The 18,892-nt window shown below is 33.0% G+C and overlaps 1 protein-coding gene across 1 annotated transcript; it reads right to left on the reverse strand.

Moving 5' to 3' along the window:
* Positions 1–1,451: 1,451 nt before the first annotated feature.
* LOC132057046 (serine/threonine-protein kinase BSK5-like) lies at positions 1,452–6,918 on the reverse strand. The gene is made up of 10 exons (XM_059449484.1): positions 6,376–6,918; positions 5,731–5,951; positions 5,489–5,624; positions 4,754–4,887; positions 4,564–4,669; positions 3,925–4,010; positions 3,599–3,787; positions 3,086–3,250; positions 2,266–2,379; positions 1,452–1,846 (listed from the first exon to the last, which is right to left on the reverse strand). The coding sequence occupies exons 1-10, from the start codon at positions 6,455–6,457 to the stop codon at positions 1,604–1,606; spliced, it is 1,476 nt and encodes a 491-aa protein (XP_059305467.1). The 5' UTR covers positions 6,458–6,918; the 3' UTR covers positions 1,452–1,603.
* Between the last annotated feature and the right edge of the window lie 11,974 nt (positions 6,919–18,892).

An 18,892-nucleotide genomic window follows, 5' to 3' on the forward strand; every position in this document is an offset into this window, starting at 1 on the left:
GGTGGCTGTATAGATTAGGTGATCTTATTGTAACTTAGAGGCCTAATTGAAACAGTAACCCTTCCTAGAAAGGTGTAGATTAAGTGCTCTTCTTGTATTTGAGACTTTGAGTCAAGTTTTATGAAATTTAAGAGATCTATTTTGATTTTTGAATAAATAAACATAAAGTTCTTACTTGAAATTATTTTTCTTTACATACCTAGAAAAAAGAATGAAATTCTTTATAAAGATTATAAAGACTTGAAAGTATATTTAATATTATGTAATAAATTAAAAATAATAGCCCTTAGAAGTTCAAAAAATAGCCGTTGTTAAATACATTTAAAGACTTTAAAGTTATAAGTTATAAAAAATAAATAGTTCTTACTTGAAATTATTTTCTCCTATTATAAAATATAAATACCTAAAAATAAATCCAAGTCTTTAAAGTTTTTATAAAGACTTGAAAATTTAATATTAGCTAATAAGTTATCAATTTAAATGTTAAGTTTGAAGTTTTATTAAAAAAAAGGCCCCCGCCCCCGCCCCCCCCCTCCACATCCCCCCTGCGCCCGTCCCGTCCCCTCGGAGCGGGGACACGGGCCCCCCAAAAAAGTCCCCCAAAGTCCCCGTCCCCCAAAGTCGCCCTTTAAGAAGCCCCGTCCCGTCCCGTCCCCCCTGCCACCCTTAGGTTCAACTAAAACAAAACATCTTCCTCTTTTTTTCTTCTGGATTTGGTGTTTACACCACCTCCCCTCCACCACCACCCCCCCCCCCCCCCCCCACCCCACAACCCATATCTGCTACTCCTTACCAAAACCACCTCATCAGCTCCACTTACTAGGAAGTATAACAAAAATTATATATACCATTCAAGCCTTCACTCTTTCCTCACATCTACTCAATTCTTGATTTGTTTCTTCTCGTAAGGTTAAAAAATGACTAAACTTTCCCAACTTACCTCTAAAACACTGCAAACCTCCTTCTGCATTTTGCTGCTAGCCCCCACATTTAGCTCTGCCTACTCAGCAAGAATCCTTGATGAAGTGACCTCATTATCCAACACATCAGAAACGGACGAGCCTGATGTGGCTCCAGTTGTGGCCTCCATTGCCACATAAAAAAGGGTGTATCCGATTTGGATTTTCATAAATTTCGGGATGTCCTTCATTATGAAGGCACTAATGGTTACGCCTATAACTTTTTTTATACCGTACAACATCAAAAGAATAGTAGTCCCAGTGCAAAATGGCTTGTAGCATCCTTCTGGATGGTACTTTTTAGTAGTTAACGAAGCAGGAGTCAAAAACAGATTTCCTACTCTGTGATAACTTGTTCTTTTGGCTCTCTGCCTTTGATATGAATTCTTGGCATAGTATAGTCACAAAGATAAATGAATTCCATTACTTTCAAAATAAACAATAAAGAATAGAAAGTGCAAGTAAGGATAAGAGAGAATCTTTCACCAAATGTGAAAAAATTTCTTCCGAAATGGAAAGAACAAAACTTGAATATTAACATTCAACAACCAATTGTGTTCATAAATCCTTTAGGTGTTGCTTTTGTAGATAAATACAAGAAACTCAAGACAATAAAAATCAAAGAAATGCAAATCTATACAGTTTCAGTTTTTGCTCCTTTTCGCTTCCAACTTTGTGGCTTCTTTAAGAGCTTCTTGAGCATCATTCTCAATCCCAAGAATAAAGAGGCCAGCAGCTTGGAGGTAAAAAGCTGTTGGCCATTCGGGGAAAACCACCTGAGCTTGCATTGCATCCCCAAGAGCCTCTTGTGGCATGTCGCTCATCAGATAACACAAGCAACGCCTCGCATATACGGTTGGTGATACCATGGTCCCTCCATCAATGAACTATAGTTTTAACAGAATAGCATGTAAGCCTTCCTTGTCTTGTTCAAATAGTTGAAACTTAAGAAACATAACTCATTTTGAGCTTTTACACATAAGAGATGATTATAATCCAATGCCTTCCGGTGATCTAATTTACAAAATAGGGAAATGTATAGGTTTTGTATATTAAGTATAAATATACATATAATATACATACAATCTACATTAATATACATAATCAGTGTATAGGTTTGTATCTTTCGGCTAGCATCTGTAATTAATTTTGGCCGACGGGCCAAAAATGAAAAAAATCCCCTTACATAACATAGAGAGGAATTTAGTGAAGTCTAGCCTATAGTTGTTTTACGACTACGATGAAAGCAGCAGCCAATTTTTAGCAATAAAAAATAAAAAAAAAAACATATTTTAGATGGTCAAACCTGTGTATAGCAGTCAATGGCAGTCATGAAATCCTTGGCTCGGAAAGCAGCATCACCGTGCTTCTTAGAATTCAAGGTTTCCTGCATCTGATTTGTCCACATTTGGAATGAAAGCTGCAATGGAATCACAAAATAACAAAATCAAGATCAAGTTGTACCAATAAAAATGAGACATGATATTTATAGTGAGGCCATTGAGATATGGAGATGGAAATACATATAACAAACAAGCAGTATAATAATGAACTTTTATATTATCAAAAACATTCGGATATCTTATATTGGCTAATTGTGATCTTTCTATTTTGCGATCGACAGACATAGAATCTAAAACTTTACTATAATATCTGAAAGGATAACATGGTCTTAATAATGATACCTAGGTAGGTCCCGTTGCTAGTTGATGGAAAAAGAAATAGAATGAGTAAATTTAAAAGGCAAAACATAGTGGGCTCTTTCCTGGTAATAATTAGAGGAACAAGCATGATATTAAAGTTGGATCATTGACCTCCTACTTACCTCCCTCAATGAGGCATTATTCTCTTAGATCTTCTTTTGGGCTGGAGGGCAAATGTGTTGTATCTAAAGTCACCTTTTAAAAGTGGTTCCTTATCAAGATTACCATGGCAACAAAATTGTTTGAAGGAAATAGAAAAAGGTCATTCACCCAAGGTGCTAAAGAAGAGGGTAAGCAGGTTAATTATACTTAGGTTGTGAGAAGATTAACTCAGCCAGAAGACATCGTCTTTTATTTAATTTTGAGAACGAAGATAATTGATACTGCTAATGAATAATGAAATTTTGTAAATAAAAGGAAAACCTCATTGGCGATTCCTTCATCATCCTTGTACCCAGTCTTTTCCAATATTTCATGAAGGGCAGTAAGATCCTTTCTCAAACATGCTTCACCAGTTGGCGTCAACAATAATGGTTGAGGTGGGGTTGCAGTTCCATGTGGAATGCCCAGCAAAACATGTGATGGCACCTGGATTATATCAATGGCAAAAATTATTTGCTCATTAAGGAGAAACCTGGGCGGTTCATCTGACAAATATATAGCAATTAAAATACAATATGTTTCCTTTTTTATAAGTCAAGTAATTCCACCAAGGTTTCCGTTTACATTGTTAACTAAATAAAAAATACGAGACGGAAAAAGAAATGGGAGATATATCCACACTATAGTAACAGAATCAACATTGCTAAAGTGTGGTCCTAGACAACCAATTAACAAAATGCAAAAAAGGAAGGAGGTATTAGTCTGTAAGGCATTAATCCATTTTCGATCTCATAAATGAAGGTAGTTCACATAATTCCTATGACTTGGTCATACCTCTGTTTCTTTCTGAAGAGACATAAGAGAAGTGACAAGAGATTTTGCATTTGGCCTCTCACGTGCTTCATACTGTAAACAGCGTGTGGCTAGTCGAACAAGCTCAGTTCCATCATCATTAGAAAAATGACCCTCCATAGAAGAATCCATAAGCATCAAAAAATTCTTCCCCCGAATTAGATCAAGTGCCTACAAGAGGGTGGAAAACCAGTGGCTCTTCAAGTTTAGGAACTCAAATAATAGAGTATAGAGTTAACAAAAAGTTCTATTTATACCGGATTTCATATAGTGCACATCCTTAGGTGCAAGAATCTTTTACAACTTACATGACTTGGAGGAATATGCTTTCCACTCAAAAGATCTAGCAACATTGTTCCAAAACTGTAAACTACACTTTCAGCAGTCACTCTTCCTGCCAATCATAAACTCGTTTCAATGTTTTGGCTTTGGCTGAATTAAGGAAAAGACCATAGCAACAATACTAAAAGAAATACTTGAATTAATATGTAAATTATTTAGGCAGATCTTTCTTGAAACTAGGGGGTCGTTTGGTTGCTGGTTAGGAAGGGAGTTATTCATGTATTATGAGTTTATGACCAGCAAAACTAGTACCATATTTGGTAGCATTTTAGTTGCTATGTACAAAAATCAGCACACCAAGTACGCTATTTGGTTACCAGTTTACAATCTCGCATAACTAATACATGTATAAGTTATGAGGGAATCTATGAATTATTTATGCAGAGTAGAAGATAGAATAACTAATACATGTATAATTAAACCCTGCATAGTTAAATCTTGCATACCTAGTCACTGTATAACTAATCTACGTATTACTAATACCTGCATAACTCTAACCAAACGACCCCTTTTACGGTGAACGACAAAAGACCTCTCAAGTCCCCAGTGCAGAGCACGCAACAGTTGGATTGAGAAAATAATTGCTTAAAGAAATCATATGTGACCTGTTTTCAAGTACTCAGGGGGAGTGAAAGCCAAGTTTGTACTGTAACTCTTCCCATCTCTACTGTTCTTCATCAGGCCAAAGCAAGAGAGTCTAGGATTACCATCCTGTGAAAACGCTAACCAATGTCAGAGCACTACACCTAAAGCAACCAAGGAATAATAAAAACTGTGCTAGAATCAATATTTTACCTGATCAAATAAGATTCTGTAAGCATTAAGATCGTGATATAATGCCCGACCTTTGCTACTGCAGTAATCCAAAGCTTGTGCTAGGTAAAAAGCGACCCTCAACCTCATCGCCCATTTCATAGGTTGATTCTCCCCTATTCCATTTCAAAGCGTATCAAATATCAGCATCGACCACAGACTCATAAATGACTTCCATTTGAGTGGTAAAAGAAACAATGCAATTGACCATCTACTAAAACACAAAGTAACAGTCAATCTACCTTCAACAACAAATAAGAGCCCGTTTGGCCATGAATATTTCTCATTTTTTCCCGAAATTTTATTCTGGAATCATGTTTGCACATAGAATTGTTACAATCTTCCGGAATTGAAGTTGAATTCCAGATTTGAAAAAGTGGTGCCACTTTTGACATTTTTCACCCCAAATTTACACTTTCCACTCACAAAAATTCATTTTTTTTAAAAGTTAAATTCATGTCCAAATACAACTCCAATTTCCAAATACCATTTTCAACTTTTTTTTGCAAATACTAGTTCTTTTCAAATCTCACATTTTTTTTATGTCCAAACGCTCACTAAGTTATGCCTATCACTTCTCTCTAGCCTTCTAAATAATGTACTTAGCCATGATCTAGATCACAATAAATCTCATCACTTACAACATAAAGTTCCTATAATCTACATTTCTGAGTTAAAAAATTCTGCCACTATTAATTGCAATTGTGAGGGACTCACAGTGAAACAAATGCTTTGCAAGGGTCTCATTAGGCATGAACTCAGCCACCAGCAATTTCTCCTCTCCTTCACAGCAGCATCCTATTAGATTTGCCAATCGTTCGCTCCTCAGATTCCCCACTGCTCTAGCCTCATCCTTTACAACACAACAAACATTGTCCAAAACATAAAAAACCAATTGCTACACAAAAAAAAGATTACAAATTGGGACAATAAAGCAACACATTTTAATCAAAACTAACCAAGAATTGGCGAGAATCAGGCCAAGCAGACCTATTAAAACGTTTAACAGCAACCCAACGACCATTTTCAAGTAACCCTTTATAAACTACATTTGGAGCTTTTTCTCCATGCTCTGATACAATATTTTCTTGAGAAAATCCATTAGTAGCCATTTTCAGCTCATCAAGACTGAATTCAGTAAAAGTAGGAAAGGCATTTTTCTCATTATTGCCTCCATTCTCTGCAGCACAAACAAAGTAAAATCTCATCAAGACATTCAAAGTATTCACTCAACTAATAGTTATTATCTCATAAAGTGACATATCTTCTTGATTCCAATTTTCTTAAACAAAGAAAGCGACTTTTTGAGATAATAACTACTCCTCCGTCTCAATTTATGTGAGGGTGTTCTGATTTCGAAAGAAACCAATTATTCTTCGACCATCTTATAGTACCTTTTATGTAGTTTTAAATATATAAATTTCATTTCAGAAAAATTGAAAGATCCCATGTTCAAATGTAAGATCAAAATTAAAAGGGTTGAATTTCGAAAAGTGTCACACAAACTGAAAAGTATTAGTTGAGTGACCATATGAGATATCAACTCAAAATTACACAAAATGCACAAAACCATACAAATATAGTCCTAACAAGCAAGAAAATACCTAGATCAGAAGAATCAAGAAGAGATGGTTTGAGATGAGAATGCCACCAGCAAAAAGAGAATTTAGAGCAACGAGCACCCATTTTTGACACTGAAAATAAAGACAGCAAAAAGCAACTAGATTTCTTGGAATATCTTCTTGACTCTAAACCTTAGCAAAGCATTGGAAAGAGAAAAAGAAGGAACTTTTATGGCTACTGTTTTTCAAGAAAACAAACAGAGACCCAAATTTATAGGGATCCAAAGAATGGATGTTTCTTTGTAAGCTTTTTGCAGTTCTCTTTTGGTGAGCAAGCTTTGATGGCAAATGGGAAGAAAGAAAAAGAAGGTATATTTATAGCTACTATTTTTTATTTATTGTTGTTGAGGGAACAAAGAGTGACCCAATTGTTGTGGGGATCCAAAGAAAAGATCTTTTTGCAGGAATTTGCAGTACCCTTTTGGTGATTGTGTTTTGTGTTGTGTTGTGTTGTGTTGTAACTTGAGGCCTTTTTAAGAGCATGCAGAAAGATAGAAAGAAAAGAAGACACAGAGTATATAAGTATTATAGGAAGTATGGGTTTTATGTATGGATGAAAAATGGCTTTAACACATAGTCCGCCCCTTAAATTTGTGAGGATATTCCATTTAAATACTCTAGCTAAGCTCTATTTTGAACACCTCAACTTTTAATAAAGTGTATCAATTAGACACGCCCCTTAAACTTGTGAGGATATATCATTTAGATACTTGAGCTGAGCTCTGTTTTGAACACCTCAACTCCTAATAAAGTGTATCAATTAGACACTTACGATTCAAATTTTGAGCTCATAAAAAAAGGTGTTTAGAAAAGTGGGGCTGATTTGTTCTTTTACCATGTCAGCCGCCAAAGGCGGATGAAGCACTATAACTAGGGGTTCAATTAAACCCCAAATTTTCGATACGGCGTATAAATTTATGTGTAAAAATTTATTAAAATTACAATAAATAGTATGAACCATAATTTTAGAAATATAATGTTTCCATGCAAACAATTTATAAGGTTAAACCGCTAGAGTTAAAATCCTAGATCTGCCTCTGTCAGCCACACTCTCGTTTAGTCGATCTTGATAGTCCGAATACGAGAAGTATCTTAATCTAGACACTCTCCAAGTTGATAGGTTCCAAATGGAAAAAGGAAATACAATAGTCGGATTTGCCATCTTTCTTAAATAATAATGAAAGAAAGTTCTTGTTCACGGTGGTAAGCGAGGAGGATTTAGTAAAAGGATAATGCCGATTTATACTAATATAGTCCCAAGTTGGTACTTAGAGTTAGAACTTAGAAGCTTCACAGCTTCCTCCACTCACCGCCAATTATTTTTGCATTAATCACATAAAACATGCCATCTCTTTTAATTATACGTATCAACCTCGAGTAGAAAATATCTATAAAACACTTTATTAAAAATTGAGGTATTCAATTGAAATAAGGCTTAATTCGAGTATTTAGATAGAATATCCTCATAAATTTAAGGGCTACCTATGTGAGCCATGAAAAATTTACAGAGAGAAGGCAACAGCCAACATGTGTGTTGTTGTTTTTCTTCTTCTATTTCATGTGTTTCTCTTTTGAGAGGAAGCCATGTGTTGTTGCTGCAAAAGAGAATGGCCTTTTTTCTTCATAAATCTCTTTCTCTCTTTTGTTTTTGTAATTTATGGTTTTAAAGTTTGTGGCTTTTTGCAAGAGTTTCAATTTACTCATCATTCCTCTTTTGTGAATCTCACTGTCTGTTTTTCTCTCTCTAATCCTTCCCCCACTCCTTAGGTGGGCCCACTGCCCAAATGGGTCCCCACAACTACTTTTTTGGCAGAAAATAGACAAGATTTGATGTGGTACAATGTTTTCAAACGAATACTTCTGTCAAATACACCTACTCGTATGAGAATTTATGTGTAAGATAAGATTATGTGATTTACAAATATGATAAGAGTAGTACTAAAAATAAAAATATTCTTAAATTAAGCAATTCTATGTAACATTTCTTGTATTATTATTCATTGCATAAGGATCTCTGAAGCGTTATTCATCTCATAATAATTTATACTATATTATTATTAATCACATAAATCATCTTTATACAATGTTTTTTCATAATTAAATTGTATGCTAAACGTGTTGAAGTTTGTCCTAAATTTCCTAACTTATTTGGATTCTATATCATAATTGTGTTTTACTTCAAAAGAATTTTTTGGTTCAAAAAGTTTTCTTTATGGAAAATGATTCTAATATATCTATCTATTTCGTGTAGGAGATGTTTTGGACTTCTATATACAGAAGATTTGTTTTTCTCATACACAACACAATAACATCCACAATGTAGTAGTTTAAAGAGTTTCGTTTGAGGAGAGATTATTCTGTTAATAGTTTTTATGATTATATATTAGTTTTTCATATGTAGATCAATTGATCAAACCTTATGAGAATATTTTTTCTCTTTTAGTATATTTTTCTTTGTTGTCTGAATTATAGCCGTCAAGGTTTGCAATTATTAACTCCGCATGACCCCCTGTTATTTCGATTCCAACAAAACGACCCGTCAGAAGCAACGATCTTTTTGCTGTAAAGAAGTAACGATTAAGGAAACTAATTAAATGGTATCAATAACTTATCAAGTAACATAAGTAGTAAATTTAATTTGGTGAAGAACAAGTGCAGTTTCTATTATTTTCAAAGTTTTTAAGTATTTTGGGACAATTGTTTTTGAAAAATATAAGACAAGTAAATAAGACAAAAGGGAGTATCACTGAGTTGAAAACTAGTCTAAAAACATAGGAGTAATAATTACAACGTTCTTACTATTCTTTTACCTTCTTTCATTAAGGTCTACGTATAAACAAGTTTCACATTTATTGTTTGCCGATGGAATAACTACTTATTTTCTTCTGGTAAATATGGTGAACTACGTACTTTAATTAGAGGCAGATTTAGCCCCAAGCATGGAATTAATTCATATGAACTCAATATTCTTTGTCCAAATTATAAATTTATTAAATATGTATAAATATTAAATTAGAAACTCAATTTTTATTGTATACTCCCTCCGTTCACTTTTACTTGTCCACTATATTAAAAATAAATTTTCACTTTTACTTGTCCACTTTAGCATATCAAGAGAAAGATAAACTTTTTTTCTTTGTTTTACTCTTAACATTAATTACTCATTTTCAAATCATTTTTCAAGTAGATGAGACTATACACACTAATTAATATGGATATTATGGTAAAATATATATTTCATTTATTAATTCTTAAGGAGCGTGCAAAATTAAAAGTGAACGGACGGAATATAATTAACTGAAAATAGTTATAAAAATTTGAGGCGGATTCATGATTTAAATTATGAATTTAATTTTTAAAGACTTAATCATTTAATTTCCTACTTCTGTTGACTATATAAAAATAATTCAATTTGAGGAAAGTGGAAAATGGCCTAAATCAACCCTTGCTGACTTTCTCTTTTTATTTTTGTACAATAACTTTTTATTCTAAACAAGAACTTTTAATTTAAACTTGACATAGGAGGATGGCCCAACTACGCGGCAAAATAAGGATAAGCAGTGTTGAAATAACCCATTAATTGGGGGGAATATTAAGTCCTTTTCAAAGGTCAAAGTCAAAAAATGATTTTGGTTTGACACATAAAATTATCCTACTCATTAAGTTTAGGTGAAGTTTCATTAATTAAGACCATAATTATTGTGAACTTGTTTTAAAACCCTGTCAGGTCATTTTCACACTATTCTCTTTAGACCTAGGATTACTTTTTCTAAATTAAGTACATAGATTTTGATTAATTACTATTAGGACTTCATGGAGAGACATCATCTCCTCTTTCGCAGTTAATAATTTCTACTTGTAGAAATTGCTGGAAACTTCTGAAGTAAGAAAGATTTACTCCCTCCGTCTCAAATTATTTGTCATGATTATTAAAAATAGTTGCCTCGATTTATTTATCATTTTAGAAGTTCAAAGCATAATTAATTACTTTTTCTCTATTTTACCTTTAATAGAATTTTATCATTAATGTAGATGACACATAAATAGAGTAAAATTAATGGAGAGAGATTATAACTTAGACATAAATAAGGATAAAGTAGGTCAAATATACCTCTCATATTTTTAAGGGACGTGTAAAAAAAAAAAAAAAACGACAAATAATTTTGAGACCGAGAGAGCAATTAAAGAATCATCTTCAGCTGCATTTTAAAGTAAAGGATGCATTCCACTGCCTATGACAAACTCAATTTCGTTGCCTGAAATTAGAGAATGGAAAGGAAAATGGAAGATAAGAGAAAAAACATTATGTCTTTTTTTTTTTTTTTTTTTATAACCAGAAAATTTCATTGTAGGTCCTATTTTTAAGTCCCGGCAAAACCTTTGAACAATTGAATAACACAGGTAAAATTTGTGCATCTGATAAATTTTTTGAATAAAGTAACAAGATAGGTAGAATGAAAAGATAGTATCAAATTGTGATCTCCCATTAAAACTTGTAAATAATTAAATAACATAGGCAAAATTTGCAAACTAGCTAAACTTGTAACCAATTCAATAGTATTTGACCGTACTGAAAAACTTGTGAACAATTGAACAAACATAATTTCTTCATTCTTTCGATTATATAGCTGCAAGGCTATTTTTGCAAAATTTCCTTAAACGGGGACAAAATATAAACACTGGCCTCAGTTATCATATTTGTGCAAATCTTCCCTTTTTAATGGTGGTATGTGACTTCGCTTGTATGTCCTTAAATATTTCATTGGACATACTATCTTCCACAAGAATATATATCAAATAACTCCTTTATGAAGGCTTAACAGATAAAAAGAAAGAGATAATGTTCTAAAACACACCTCAAGTATCACATTTTTTTTTTGAGTTTTCTACTTGAACTATTTGGTGTGAGCGTTTTCTATCTAAATTAACATCAATTAGCGCCTATGAGGTTTTTTGATTTCTTTTGCCGTTTGGGACTTGGATAATTAGAAATAAGAAGAGGGTTGGGGGGGTGAGGGGGTGGGTGGAATCACTAGATGTAACATAAAAGAGAAACACGTTTTTTGACTTGTCAAGTCTATGACTGAGATCCTTTTACTTTTAATTAAAGGTTTTAACGTCGAGCTCCGAAAATGATTATTTTTCATAGGAGAAAAAGGTACATCCTTGGTGTGTCCTTCACTCCTTCCGACCCAAATGACAAGTCATATATGATAGTAGTATTAAATTATTTATATTTCATCCGTTTCAATTTATGTGCTACATATTTTTCTTAATTCATTTCGAAGAGAATGACATACTTGTAAATTTGAAGCAATTAATTTTACACGTTCTATTTCATCCTTAATGAGAAGTTTTTATAACTAACACAAATGTTATAACATATTTAAGGTCACAAGTTTAAGAACATAAATTTCGAAAGTCAGTATTTGTTTTTTAAACTATTTATTGATTCAAACTATATAGCACAAATTGAAATGGAAAAAGTATAATTTAGCATTACCGTGAAAATGAAAATTTGGAAAAGTGGTTATGGTCAATGACTTTTAACCTTCATGAGTTTTCATTTCAATTTTCGATGTTTTACAGAAAGAAGGAAAAAGAGGGTCCAAATAATGGAGAGCTGACCCATTCAATTCAAGAATATATATATTGCAGAGAAGAATCTGAAAATGATTCCAAATTAATAAACTGGATTTATGATTTTGCATAACTGAATCTTGGACTGCTTCAAATACCAGACTCTGTCAGTCTTCCTTGACGTAAGCCTTCGCAAAAACTTTTTTTTTTTTTTGGCCTTTTGTTTTTCTTTTTCTTGTTCTTCTTTTGTAACCTCCCATTATTTTCTTCCCCCCTTTTTTTTTCTGCCCTTCTGCTTGAGAAGCAATGAAACAGATCCAAATATGTGGCACTTAATTTCTCTCTTTCACAAATTGTTGAAGTCAAATCAAATTAGTCATTTTTTATTGTTAGGAAATTAACGGAAATGCTCATTTAAATAATTGCCCGAAAATATTCGTATTTAGAAATATTGCACTTCATACTTTAATAGGACAAATATTTACAAAATACACAGTAAATATATATTGTCATGAAAAAATTGCAAGTATATTCTTCGGGATAAAAAATAAGAAGAACTTATATTCTAATTTGAAAGGTGGGCGGCCATCAATTATATTCTAATGATAAAAGAATTTTTAAGATCATGACAGTTCTTTTTATGGTTTAACTTTTAAGTTACTTGACCAATTTAGTATAGAATTAGAGTAGGAAAGATAAACTTGGTTTTAGGACTATATTTCTTGGTTTTAGGACCCAATGCCGTTTTGTTCCATTTATATTTTAGTTGTTTTATTGATTTAGAATTTAAATTATAATTTAAACCTTGCCTTCATGGAGCCTTTAAATTTTTTGAAGCAATGTCACATTATTCATTTTACCTTTTACCATTTATTTTTTATATTATATTTCTAAAAGAAATTACGTGTACGTGACACCCCTCGGATCAACATAAATATCTAGAATTTACTCTATTTATTTTTAGCATTGAGCCATTATATTTCTAAAGTTATAAGTTTTTACATATAAATTTGTACACCGCATCAAAAGTTTGGGGTTCAATTGAACCCCAAATTATAATGCTCAACACTGTGATCCAACTCTTATTGTTGTATGCCTTCGAGGTATACAATTACGTGAACTGTATAATTCGAAGTTCTTATTCAATGTACGAAACTGTGTTATTTAATTTATTTTATGGAAAAATTTTATTAATGAATATAGGCGAATAATTTTTTTACCTTGCCTAAATAGTCCTGTAAAAATTCATGTATTATCTTACAAAATTAAATATTTAAAAACTATACGAAATGTACTTGAAGCTTCAATTTTGCTCACTTAAATATATGCCCGTCAAAGTTTATTTAGTTTGACCGTCGGAAAGGGAATATTTTGAACAAATAGAGTAGTTTCATCATCCGGGAAGTATCGAATTGACGTTTTAATAAATGGAAAACTTACATAAATAGCTACCTTTTATAAGCTCCTAACAATATATAGCTACAAGTTTGTAATTTACAAGCCGTAGCTATCTTTTATGTGATTTCAGTTGTATTTCTCTTTTTTTAAATACAGCAAAATACATGTATCATAAAAATAGAATGATTAAATCCTTTAAATACACGAAGGAGTTTCGGCTGTATTTTCGTGTTTTTAAATACAGCGAAATACATGTATCATAAAAGAGTGGAGTAAATCCTTTAAATACACGAAGGAGTTGTGTATTTCATTGTATTTATATACTGATAATCCTTTTGTTTTCGTTATATATATTTAACTATATTTCAGTGTCGATTTATCAATTTATTTTGGTTGTATTTGAATGTATTCGACTGTATTTAAATGAATTTACACTAAAAAAATGACGAATTGAAGAATACAATTAAATCCGACCACAATCTCCGCCGAAAAAATAAAATACACTATATTTAAAAAGGAAGAATACAATCAAAATCATTTGGATCTCCAACGAAATACAAAATACCACTGTATTTATACTAAAAAATGTATAATATATGTAAATCCTTTTAAAAATACACTATATTTGGGTGTATTTGAATATCAAATACACATTTTCTCCTTTGAAATAAAGAAATACAACCGATTCCAGTCCCAATGCTCCCTCGGATCCCAAGCGCTCCAAAGAATCGCCCATTTCAAGACCCTAATTTCGTCTCGGAGTATCAAGTCGCAAGGTCGAAGTCCAAAAATGCAGAAAAGCATCTACTTCTTGATGCAAAGATATGTTGCCGACTTTGATCGAAGTAGAGAGAATATAGAAGCGAGGATAACGGGGAGACATGAGTATTAAAATATCGACGTCGAGAGGCAAATCAACCCATATCAATCCAGATCAAATTTCCAGATCAGATCTAACTCCGGCGGTGCATATGAGAGAAGGGAAAAGAGAGAGTTGGGCTCCGATAGAGCTCCGCCAGAGAGAGGTGTTGTTGTCGTGGTTCGTCGCCGGAGTTCCGGCAGTGGGGCAGCGACTATTGTGTTTGTGAATAGGAAGGAGAGAGTTTTTCTTTAGGGTTTGGAGGAGATGAGAAATTTTAAATGTGTAGTGAGGGAGAATACATAGAGGTATATGTATTTTGAAAGTTACTGGACCAGTTATAGAATGTAATTTTGAAAAAATAAAGCTACGAAAATTAAATAAAAAATAAGATAATTATTATTCATAAATAAGTCTTAGAGGTAGCTATGACAAGTAAATTTCCCTTATAAATCTACACTAGTTATTCATGCAACAATAACTTTATGGATCTTCATGGATTATATATATATTTTTTTTAATTAAATTCATCTTATGCTAATATTATAAAAATAATAATTCCATCTACGTAAACTTGCTCACATTATCTCTCAAGCGCAAATAATAAAGTAAGATTACGGCAGTCAAATCATGATGAAATCACACGTTATTCATCGCTCTTTTTCGGTTGTGCTAAATAATTAATTGCCCATTTCTTCTTTCATTTTATGTTTTACAGAATTTGGATTACACATTTTACAATATTAGAAATCAATCAATTTTCAACGAGTTTTTCCGATCGATTTCCAAGGGAACGTCCGTCGGAAATCGTCTGATTTCTACTTTTCTAATAGTATTACAGTAACTTTAATTTCATTTAGTTTAAAAACCTCTTGATATGAAGTACTATACTTACTGTAGTAGATTGATACAATGCAAATCAAATTACGTGGACCAGTGAGTTTAAAACACCAAGTGCCTTAGAGGAAAGAAAAATGTCAATAACTCAAATCTGGAGGAAAAACATGCTCAAATGAGTGATGGTCATCACCACGTTAATAAGTAGGCCAATAATGTGTATGCCTTGTAATAATGTGTACCATCGCAATGGTGCCAAAGGGGGCCCTAAATAAGCATGCAAAAGTAAAGAAAAAGTGGTCGTTATACTCACATACACTAATGATGAAAATGCACATAATTTAATCATATCAGACACCAGCATGTCTAGCCTACATACTCAGATTTTAGGCTATTTGTTTTCTTTGTTGGCTGACTTTTACAGCTTAAATTGCGCCAACATGGGAGCTTTCTTCTTCTATTTCATTTTATTTGTATTTTATATGTCTTGGTCCAGATCTTATGCTAATTCTATATAAATTTATGCTAATCTAAAAGTGAAAAGCTTCAAGCCGAGATGTTAAGAAACTAAAATATCCCGTAAAGTTGATGGACCATATACTTTTTATTATGCATGAGTATTAATGTAAAAAACATAAGTCACAAATTTGTGGTGAAATTTTAAATTGCGCCAACATGGGAGTATTATTCTCACAAGTCATCTTAACAAAGTGCGAATATGACCAATTGCGCCAACATGACATTCTCAAATAGGATTTAAATAAAGAATGATGAATCTGAGAGGAAATATTATAGGGGAAATTTCAATATAATACACAATCCAGCATAAGAAATTATATTCACGTAGTCATATTTTTAACGGAAAAGGGCCAAAAATACCCTTGAACTATTAAATTTCTTTGCAAAAATACCCTTCATCCACCTTTGAGGCCTAAAATACCCCGGACGTTAACCTTTGGGGCCTAAAATACCCCTGGCGTTAACCTTTGGGGCCTAAAATACCCTTATTTTTAACGGACCCATTTCAAAACCCAATTAACAATTTTATTTATTACGTGGCAGCTTCTCATTGGTTAATAAAATAATTAACTTAAACTAATTAATCCCCTATTTAACCCGATCCAACTAATAAGCCCTACCAGCCCAATTAAATAACCTATTATCCATATCAAAAGAAACCCTTGAACCCATTCAACTAATAAGCCTGACCCTTGAACGGTGCAGACATTTGGGTGGTGATTCAACCAATACATGAAACAACCGAAAGAAACGGTGTTTCGTTTCATGGTTTATTTCTTACAGTGTTTCATGGTCGTAATTTCAGCTAAAAATGACGTATTTAATTTCCTTTAACAAGAAATCTCTTGTAGTCAAATTTTGGTAAGTTTTCAAGTGTTTCAACGTAAAGGTTTATCAATTTAACTGATCTTTTTTATGTTGAGTTATTTATTGGTGAATCATGAATGTATGAAGCAACATATATATAGCAATGCAAAAAAGAAAATAGAAAAGAATATTACTTTTACAGGGTGGTGTTTAACTAATTCTACTTTGAAAGTTTGAACTAAAATAAAATAGAAACAGTGTATTTCTATTTCATTGTTCGTTCCTTTCGGTGTTTCATGTATTGGTTGAATCACCATCCAAATGTAGGCACCGTTCGAGGGTCGGGCTTATTAGTTGAATGGGTTCGAGGGTTTCTTTTGATATGGATAAAAGGGGATTTAATTGGGCGGGTAGGGCTTATTAGTTGGATCGAGTTAAATGGGAGATTAATTAGTTTAAGTTAATTATTTTATTAACCAATGAGAAGCTGCCACGTAATAAATGAAATTGTTAACTGGATCTTGAAATGGGTCCGTTAAAAATAAGGGTATTTTAGGCCCCAAAGGTGGATGAAGGTATTTTTGCACCAAATCTAATAGTTCAAGGGTATTTTAGGCTCTTTTCCGTATTTTTAATTCGCATTCGCATAGACACTTTTTTACGGTATACAACATTATACAACAACATACTTTATACACCTATTGTAGACAATGTATCAACCTTGTATTAAAGTGTATAATAATGTATAAGACTCGTATATAATATTATACAAACTTATATAAGAGGTGTTTATACATAAGAGAGGGTTTATACATAATGTATAAGAGGTGTTTATACACACTTCTACCGTATAAAAATGGATAATAGTATATAAGAGGTATTTAAAAACATTTTACCGAAACCCTAGATCTGGTTCGCCGGCGCAGCCATCGGCGACGACAACAAGAATAGTTCCCTAACCACCGACGGCGCTCGCTTCTCCTCTCACATCTAAAACAACGGCTAGAGCGGGTAAAAAAAAACATGGGCTAATCCGGGTAAATATTTTCTTCAAATTGCCAAACAGTGTCATACAGTTAAACTTGTCAACCGGTCCGGTTTAACCGGTTCCGTAATCGGACCCAGTGGACTGGTTTACCGGTCATCGGTCTATCGGGGTTCTATACCGGGTCGGTTTTCAAAAAATGTGACCGATTAACTTGTTAACCGGTTAAAAAAAAAAAATTAAAAAAAAAAATCTGCACCCACTGGACCTTTGGCCAACGGTCCATTTTGCAAAAATGGTCGTTGGCAACGGCTAAAAACGGCCATTTTGGCCTCCCTTATTTCAAACCCCCCCCCCCCCCCCAAACCTTTTTTTTTATACACTTTAACCCATCCCCTACCCCTATGTAAACCCCTCTCCATTTTATTTTCATCCACACCAATTCACTCTTCTCTTTCTTTCAATTATAGCTACTTTGCAACAATTAGCCACGTTAAAATTCTCTCAATTAAATACTATAAAGTTTTATTCTAGTTTCAATTTTATACTTTGCAATTATAAAAAAAAATTGTTGGTGATTTTGCAACAATCCGAAGTTGCTCCAAAGCTTTGGTGGATTTGCAATTCTAGCTGCCTTCACTTTGGTGGAAATTAGTCCAACAATTTGGTACCTTCGTTCCAACTCTATCTTTATTTTTCGCTATTTAATTTACGCAATTTAATTCTAGCAATTTAATTTGTTGCAATTTATTTTCTTGTGATTTATTTGCGTGTGATTTAAACTATTTCTATTTAATAATGTCGAAGAGAGTGAGACATGGTGGCGGTAGTAGTGGTAGTAGTAGGGATGGGTTTATGGAGGAAATATTTGTGAACGAAACACCTAATTTAGATATTAATATTGGTGGAAATAATCCACTTTTAGATCATGAGGTAATGGAACACTATACCGATACTTTTAATGATATTGATGATGATGATGATGAAACACAAGCCCCCGAAAATCCCATAGGAGATACACATCCTGTACAATCACATACACAAGAAAAATCGCCAAAAGCTCGTAAGCCAACTGCTAGAGTTTGGAACTTTATGACTAAAGATAAGGAAAGACAATTAGCTATATGTAATATATGTGGAAAAGCATTTGCTTTCAGGCAACAAACTAGTAAGGATGGTGGAACGGGTTCACTAACGGGTCATATGAGAACTAGACATAAGGATGTTTGGGGAGAGAAAACGGGTTCAAATGTGGGGGGTATTCAACAAACAATAGACCCACGAACCGGTAAAAGTTTTAGCTATGACAAGAAAAAGATCGTATAGAAATAGCTAAAATAGTTACTTTTGATGCTCTACATTTTCCTTTCCTTCGGGTTTGGGTTTTGTTACTTATATTCAACGTTGTTATAATCCGTTGTTTGAGGGTATTCCTAGAAGTACTTGTAGATCGGATATTATTGATTTATATAAAAAAAATATAGATTTTATTTGCGCCATGTATTTAATTCTTT

This window comes from Lycium ferocissimum, chromosome 5 (assembly GCF_029784015.1).
Source record: "Lycium ferocissimum isolate CSIRO_LF1 chromosome 5, AGI_CSIRO_Lferr_CH_V1, whole genome shotgun sequence".
NCBI classification, from domain to species: Eukaryota; Viridiplantae; Streptophyta; class Magnoliopsida; order Solanales; family Solanaceae; genus Lycium; species Lycium ferocissimum.

Coding starts and splice junctions, on each gene's coding strand:
- LOC132057046 (XM_059449484.1), bottom strand. CDS start 6,457: ATGGGTGCTCGTTGCTCTAAATTCTCTTTTTGCTGGTGGCATTCTCAT. Junction 5,625..5,730: donor CTGATTCTCGCCAATTCTTG/GTTAGTTTTGAT, acceptor TGTGTTGTAAAG/GATGAGGCTAGAGCAGTGGG. Junction 2,380..3,085: donor ATGAAGGAATCGCCAATGAG/GTTTTCCTTTTA, acceptor ATTCCATTGCAG/CTTTCATTCCAAATGTGGAC.